Source organism: Oncorhynchus nerka, linkage group LG4, assembly GCF_034236695.1.
Source record: "Oncorhynchus nerka isolate Pitt River linkage group LG4, Oner_Uvic_2.0, whole genome shotgun sequence".
Lineage (NCBI taxonomy): Eukaryota > Metazoa > Chordata > Actinopteri > Salmoniformes > Salmonidae > Oncorhynchus > Oncorhynchus nerka.
In genome coordinates, this window is record NC_088399.1 from 67,009,844 (window position 1) to 67,018,349 (window position 8,506).

At 41.1% G+C, this 8,506-nt stretch overlaps 1 protein-coding gene across 1 annotated transcript; it reads right to left on the reverse strand.

Annotated features, from left to right (window-relative positions):
• Positions 1-3,842: 3,842 nt before the first annotated feature.
• Positions 3,843-8,231, reverse strand: LOC115119196 (mucin-5AC-like; the record flags this gene model as incomplete). Its single annotated transcript, XM_065018129.1, has 6 exons — positions 3,843-3,933; positions 4,339-4,400; positions 4,488-4,618; positions 4,797-4,954; positions 5,557-7,218; positions 7,366-8,231. Coding segments are annotated over 6 exons (2,970 nt in total), but the record flags the coding sequence as incomplete, so codon positions are not given.
• Positions 8,232-8,506: the final 275 nt, after the last annotated feature.

Here is an 8,506-nt window from a genome sequence, read left to right on the forward strand (position 1 = left end):
TAAAAATTGAGCTCTATAGGAGAAGGCCCTGCCTTCAGCTTTTTTCTTAGAAATTGTAGAGACAATAAGGAGGTCTGCTTCTTGTGACCATAGCATACGTGTAGGTATGTATGGCAGGACCAAATCGGGGGGGATAGATATGAGCAAGTCCATTTAATGCTTTTGTAGGTTAGAAGTAAAACCTTGAACTCAGCCATAGCCTTAACAGGAAACCAGTAGCAACAAACAGCACAGCAGCACGGACACAGCCAGAAGTGTTCACCCGGTATGACAACTGCTTGGCCTCTGACTGCAAGAGACTACAGAGGGTAGTGCATACATCACTGGGGCCGAGCTCCCTGCCATCCAGGACCTATGTAACAGGCGAAAGCCCTAAAAAGTGTCAAAGACTGTTGTATCTGCTACCGCACGGGTTGCATGACCGTCGAACCAAGTAAGGAACAGAACAGACCCTGAACAGCTTCTACCCCCATTTCATAACACCGCTAAATAGTTAATACCCTAGAGTCGATTGACGCACCGGTGCGGTCATATAACAAAAATCCCCATCAATATGTTTCAGTTTAAGCTAGAGATATCTGTTTCTTTGCATTCCAACCTCATAGTGTGAAAATATACAGTGCCTTCAGAAGGTATTATTAACACCCCTGGACTTTTCCCACATATTGTTGTGTTACGTGTTGGGATTCAAATGGATTTAATTGTCATTTTTTTGTCAACAATCTACCAAAATACTCTATATGGTCAACGTGGAAGAGAAATTCTAACATTTGTAAGAAATGTATGAAAATTAAAACAGTAATATACTGTATCTTGATTACGTAAGTATTCAACCGTCCGAGTGAATACATTAGAATCATCTTTGGCAGAGGCGATTAAAGCTGTGAGTCTTGGGTAAGTCTAGCAGCTTGCCACATCTGGATTGTGCACCATTTGCCCATGATTATTTGGAAAATTCTTCAAGCTCTGTCAAATTGGTTGTTGATCCTTTTCATGTCTTGCAATAGATTGTCAAACAGATTTAAGTCAAAACTGTAACTCGGCAACTGAGGAACATTCACTGTCTTCTTGGTTTAGTTTATACGGATCCCCATTAGCTACTGCACAAGCAGAAGCTACACTCCCTGGGGTGTTGTTGGGGGAAATTATAGTTGAAATGATTAATAATGTATACATTTCAATTAGAACCATTTATTCTAATACTATTATGTATGGGCTCTTGGTTAAGCTGTTACTGAAAATGTAAGCAAAACGAATTAATTGTCTGTACCTCGCGGGCAGTTTAAGAGAGAGGGATGATGTATATTTTCTGACAGATAAGAATGGTCCTTGATGTACCATTTGTGGAGGAGAAGATATCTTTTAGACAGATTGGAATGTCTGGTTTATGAGGGGAGTAGACGAAATCTCCGGACCTGAAAACACTGGGCTATTGTGGGAATCGGAGAGAGTGTGGGAAACTGATGATGTCATTTTCAGTTTATAACCTGTGGAAATATGTGTATGTGGTTAGTACTCTCTGGAATTAAACGCTGTTACCTTGGCTTTTAAGACTGGTCTCTATCTACTTCATGCATAATTAATGAACTTACAAATCATTAATGAATTAGAATTGAGTGCGAATTTGGTTTTGGCTATAAAACATACAGGAATTTAGAAATTCCACTAACAGGTGTACATAAAACATACAAATACATGACAAAGTACAGAACAGTAAGACAAGAATAGCATAAGATATTACATTAAATAACAAATTAAATATTTAAAAAAATTATATATAGAAAAGACACCAAAAGATTTGGTGTAGATTTGGCCTTGTAGTTTAGGTTATTGTGTCTGGTGGACAGCAGACTGAATCAGGTTTTCCTCTAGGATTTTATCTGTGCATAGCTCCATTCAGTTTATTTTTTGTCCTGAAAAACTCTCCAGTCCTTAACTGTTACAAGCATACCGAGAAGATGATGCAGCCACCACTATGCTTGAAAATATGGAGAGAGGTACTCAGTAATGTGTTGTATTTGATTTGCCCCAAACATAACACCTTGTATTCAGGACAAGAAGTGAATTAATTTGCCACCATTTTGCAAACAGGATGTATGTTTTTGGAATATTTGGATTCTATACAGGCTTCCTTCTTTTCACTCTGTCAGTTCGGCCAGTATTTTGTAGTAACTACAATGTTGTTGGTCCATCCTAAGTTGTCTCCTATCACAGCCATTAAACTCTAACTGTTTTAAAGTCATCACTGGCCCCATAGTGAAATTCGTGAGCGGATTCCTTCCATTCCGGCAACTGAGTTAGGAAAGACGGCAGTATCTTTGTAGTGACTGGTCGAATTGATACACCACCCAAAGTGTAGTTAATAACTTAATTAAGCATGCTCAAAGGGAGATTTAGTCTGCTTTTTTTTTTTACCCATCTACCAATAGGTGCCCTACTTTGGAAAACATCCCTGGTCTTTGTGGTTGAATCTGTGTTTGAAATTCACTGCTCGACTGAGGGACCTTTCATATAATTGTATGTGTGGGGTACAGAGATGAGGTAATTATTCCAAAATCATGTTAAATACTATTTATGCACACAGTGACTCCATTCAACTTGTTCTGTGACTTGTTAAGCACGTTTTTACTCCTGAACTTATTTAAGTGTGCCATAACAAAATGGTTGAATACTTATTGACTCAAGACATTAGTAAACATTTCTAAAAACATAATTTAACTATGAAATTATGGGCTATTGTTTGTAGGCCAGTGTCACACAATCTAAATCTAATCCATTTTAAATTCAGGCTGTAACACAACAAAATATGGAAAAAGTCAAGCGATGTGAACATGTTCTGAAGGCACTGTACACAAAACACAGGTAAATCTAGTTTTTGACTGCACTTGGCCTTTGGGGTTTGCATTGAAAAAAAAAAAAAAACATAATTCAGGTGCCAGGTCAGACAATTTGGACAATTTTTGATGTGTAGCTGTTTTGTCTATAATCACCCTGCAGTCAAACCTATTCATAAACTGTTAACGTAATACTGGTTTGTAAAGACTTTTTATTACATTTGTCAAACTGTAAGTTGAAGAAACAAGTACTGTATTGCAGTTTAAAATAAATTAGTTCATAGTTAATCAAGAGAGTTAAATAATATAAATAAATATTGTAATCTAGCTTATTACACATTAAATAAATAAGTGATAAACGTTTTAGTAAGTGGATAGCACAGCTTGAAACCACAAATGACATAGCTAATAAATATATAAACATTCCATGTTCAGCTCAGCTGTATCTTTGATTAACAATCATATATCTATAATATAAAACGTAGTACATTGCACAAAAAACATGTGGCCTATTAAACCCATTATCAATTTTCTTTTTATGATAAAAATATATGCAACTCCCCACTTGATATTTTCAGATGCAATTGTATGTAGTAACAAGGAATTTTCCATGCATTAAAGTCCCGTGATTAGCAGATATAGATGATTGGTTGTTCTTGTGATGACAGTTGCCCACAGATGTTAGCGTTGTCACCTCAGAAGAAACCGTTTCTGGTGGTGTACTGTACATTGTAAGATCTACGTCTGTGCCAGCGTCTCCTTACAGCTGCACAACAGCCACATAGCATGCACTGCAAAACAAAGATGGTGAAGTATGATTCACATGCTAAATCAATATCATTGCAGACATCGAACAGCTTATTTGATCATATACTTTGTAGAGTATTTTCACAGTACACAAGTGAACACAAGCCTATACGTACACATAGCAGGATCCACAGGGGTACCAGAATGATAGCGATGCCACAGGGGATGATAATGGCCAGAGCCCAGCCAGGAAAACCTCCATTACTTGTGGTATTGAAAGTAGTGGTCAGCAAAAGGGTTGGAAGTGGTGAGGTACTGGTAGTTGTTGGGGCAACCGTGGTTGTTAGGAGACCTAGAATACACATTTAAATACATTTTAGGGGGATTATAAACTAGAACATAGATATGAAAGTGTTTTCGAGATTGAGTATTACACGTACTGTACACAGTGTTTTATAACTTGCCATAATAAAAAAAATGAAATGGCAACAAAAGCAGCATACCTGAGACTTTTAAGACTTCCTCTAGAAAAGCACTAGGGAGCTTGACGTCTTCCTCTTTGTATACATACATGATGTCTGCCCTGATTTGAGTGCCAACAATACTGTGGACGTAAACATTGGTTTTGTGTGAGAGTTGAACATCTTCCCTCCATCCTGTTTAGCTGTACAAACAGCAGCTGTATGAAATCTGCAGACATTCTAAAGAGTGCAGTTGAGAAAGATGGGTTGGTTCACAGACATGGCATTGTACTTACGTGAAGTTGGCATTGGGAAAGACAAATGGTTTGCCATCTGGTTTACTAAGAATTTCATGGAGCTAAAAGGGGACAAAACAACAAGTTGTCAATTAGTATCATGACCTGAACATGACCATGGATGTATCTTATGTATAGAAGTATCTTACTAGGCTGTTAATTGAATCCTGTATCTTGTTGTAGGTCTCGCTGGTGAATGTGAGTCTATCTCTTTGAGACTCCATGGTTACATTGGTTATTTTGAAACCAAGATCGACGGCAAATGAAGTAAGTGTAAGTTCTGTGAGCACACAAAAAAAAGTGTTATGATAGACAACAGACCAAATGAACTGCTACAATATAGGAGTTTCAACATTAAAAAACATTCAAGAAGTATTTAGATAGCGGGAGCAGTTGAAAAGATATATAGAGAGAGTGGAAATAAATGTCATGATATAAGTCTAATTTCTTGAACTCACTGATATAAGTTGCATTCTGGAAGGTAGTCTGAGTGCTTCTCTGAATGTTGAATTGACGAGACAGTTGCTTGTTGATGACACCAAGGACATCATCCTCAGTGGGGACTAGTGTGTTGAGCTGGAACACCAGTCTAACAAAAACCACCACTGTGCCAAATCTAAGAGAAAATAGTAATAAATGAACATGTCATTTCCTAAAGAAAATATGTGTGCTTGCTAGCTTGTCTTATAATTTTTTATGGCTGTGAAATAAGATATATTAGTGGTAGTGACTGCAGTAGTAATGGTAGGTAGATGGGAAAACTTTGGTTTTTGGTTTGGTTTGGTGTCTCTAGCTTGAACGGATCAAGAGTTACCACTATTGTTGGTAGGTTATTACATGCTAGTTTCTACTTGTTTAAATGTGTATAGTTTATAACGTTTTGAATTGTTGTAGTACAAAAAGTATAAATGCTATAAAAGATATATCTAAGTTGATTCCGTGTTTAACTTAAAGCATTTAAGTGCTAAAGCGGGCTAAATGAATCAAATAATTAGAAGTATGTTAAAAAAATATGGTGGTTTTACCTTCAGCAAGCATATGAATTGGATTGAAATAGCGCCTATACACAAACTGAGGTACACAAAGAGCTTTTCTAAAGAATGGCTGACATTTTGAATGCTTTTGCTTCAAAGTTGGTTCTTCGCTTCAAAGTTTCCTTGATTGACAAAGTGTTTATTCAATTGCATAAAATAATTATACAAAACATATCTTGCTTACCTGGTTGTTGATGTCCCTGAAGCCATAGAAGTAGTTGATGTCCCTGAAACCATAGAAGTTGAAGTAAAAGTTGGAAGTACAATTGTGGTTGTACTTGTAGGTGCTGCAGTTGTAGTCATTGTTGGAGCAACAGTTGTGGTCGTTGTTGTAGGACCTGCAGGTTGAATTGCCATGCTAGAAGCTACAGTGGTGGTGGTGGCTGTAAGAGCTGGAGTTGCCATTGTTGGAGCTACATTTGTAGTTGTCATTATGGCAGCTGAAGTTGTGGTTGTCATAGTAGAAGATACAGTTGTGGTGGTTATAGAAGCTTCAGTTATGGTTGTGGAAGTAGGAGTTTCTATGGTGCTGTTGATAGTAGGAGCAGTGGTAGTTCTCGTAAAAGCTGCAGTTGTGGTTGTTGTAGGAGCTGCAGTTGTCGTAGAAGCTGCAGTTGTGGTTGTCGTAGGAGCTGCAGTTGTCGTAGAAGCTGCAGTTGTCGTAGGTGCTGCAGTTGTCGTAGTACGTGCTGCACTTGTGGTTGTCGTAGTAGGTGCAATTGTAGTTTCTGTAGCAAGTGCTCTAGTTGTAGTTGTTGTAATATCTACAAATGTTGTAGTAAGAGCTGCAGTGGTTGTCGTAGGCGCTGCTGATGTAGTTGTAGTAGGAGCAGTAGCAGGTACCTCAGTTGTAATGTTCAGAAGAGATACAGTTGTTGTCATACGAGCTGCAGTTGTCCTAGTAGCTGCAGTTGTCGTACGAGATGCAGTTGTCGTAGGAGCTACAGTTGGTGTTGCAGGTGTTGCTGTTGAAGTGATCATAGGAGCTTCAGTTGTAGCTGTCATAGTAGGTGTGGTTGTTGTCGGAGCTTCAGTTGTAGTAGTTGCTGCGGTTTTAGTGGTTGTAGAAGCTACAGATATTATTGTTGTAGGAGCTACAGTTGTTGTTGTAGCTACAGTTGCGGTTGTCATATTAGGTGCTGGAGTTGTCGTTGTCATAGGAGTTGCAGTTGTCGTTGTTGTCGTAGGAGCTAAGGTGGTGTTCGTCGTAGAAGCTGAAGTTCTGGTTGTCGTAGGAGCTGCATTGGTCAGAGGAGCTGCAGTTATCATAGAAGTTGCAGTAGTGGTTGTCGTAGTAGGTGCAATTGTAGTTTCTGTAGGAGGTGCTCTAGTTGTATTTGTAGGTGTTGCTGTTGTGGCTGTAGTAGGCGCTACAGTTGTAGTGGTAAAAAGAGATACAGTTATTGTCGTATGAGCTGCAGTTGTATGAGCTGCAGTTGTTATAGGAGCTGCAGTTGTCGTAGGAGCGGCAATTGTCGTTGCAGGTGTTGCTGTTGTGGAGGTCGTAGGAGCATTAGTTGTAGTTGTCGTAGTAGGTTTGGTTGTGTTTGCAGCTTCAGTTGTAGTAGTTGCTGCAGTTGTAGCTGTTTTAGGAGCTACAGTTGTTATAGTAGGACCTACAGTTGTTGCAGATTCAGCTGCTGCAGTGCTTGAAACTACAACTAATGTTGTAGTAGGATCTGCAGTTGTGGTTGTAGCAGTAGGTGCAGTTGCGGTTGTCGTAGTAGTTGCTGCAGTCATAGTGGTTGGAGGAGCTGCAGTTGTAGAAGTTGTTGAGGTTGTTGTGGGAGCTCCAGTTGTCGTAGTAGGCGCTGCAGTGGTCGTAGTAGGTGCTGCAGTTGTCGTAGTAGGTGCTCCAGTTGTCGTAGGTGCTGCAGTTGTCGTAGGTGCTGCAGTTGTCGTAGGTGCTGCAGTTGTCGTAGGAGCTGCAGTTGTCGTAGGAGCTGCAGTTGTCGTAGGTGCTGCAGTTGTCGTAGGTGCTGCAGTTGTCGTAGGTGCTGCAGTTGTCGTAGGAGCTGCAGAAGTAGTTGTTGTGGGAGCTACAGTTGTCGTAGTAGGCGCTGCAGTTGTCGTAGTAGGTGCTCCATTTGTCGTAGGTGCTGCAGTTGTCGTAGTAGCTGCAGTTGTTGCAGGAGCTGCAGTTGTCGTAGGAGCAGCAGGAGTGGTTGTTGTGGGAGCTACAGTTGTCGTAGTAGGCGCTGCAGTGGTCGTAGTAGGTGCTGCAGTTGTCGTAGTAGGTGATCCAGTTGTCGTAGGTGCTGCAGTTGTCGTAGGTGCTCCAGTTGTCGTAGGTGCTGCAGATGTCGTAGGAGCTGCAGAAGTGGTTGTTGTGGGAGCTACAGTTGTCGTAGTAGGCGCTGCAGTGGTCGTAGTAGGTGCTGCAGTTGTCGTAGTAGGTGCTCCAGTTGTCGCAGGAGCTGCAGTTGTCGTAGGAGCTGCAGAAGTAGTTGTTGTGGGAGCTACAGTTGTCGTAGTAGGCGCTGCAGTTGTCGTAGTAGGTGCTCCAGTTGTCGTAGGTGCTGCAGTTGTCGTAGTAGCTGCAGTTGTCGTAGGAGCTGCATAAGTGGTTGTTGTGGGAGCTACAGTTGTCATAGTAGGCGCTGCAGTTGTCGTACTAGGTGCTCCAGTTGTCGTAGGTGCTGCAGTTGTCGTAGGTGCTGCAGTTGTCGTAGGTGCTGCAGTTGTCGTAGGTGCTGCAGTTGTAGTAGCTGCTGCAGTTGTAGTAGCTGCTGCAGTTGTAGTAGCTGCAGTTGTCGTAGGAGCTGCAGTTGTCGTAGGAGCTGCAGAAGTAGTTGTTGTGGGAGCTACAGTTGTCGTAGTAGGTGCTCCAGTTGTCGTAGGTGCTGCAGTTGTCGTAGTAGCTGCAGTTGTCGCAGGAACTGCAGTTGTCGCAGGAGCTGCAGTTGTTGTAGGAGCTGCAGAAGTAGTTGTTGTGGGAGCTACAGTTGTCGTAGTAGGCGCTGCAGTTGTCGTAGTAGGTGCTCCAGTAGTCGTAGGTGCTGCAGTTGTCGTAGGTGCTGCAGATGTCGTAGTAGCTGCAGTTGTCGTAGTAGCTGCAGTTGTCCTAGGAACTGCAATTGTCGCAGGAGCTGCAGTTGTCGTAGGAGCTGCAGAAGTATTTGTTGTGGGAGCTA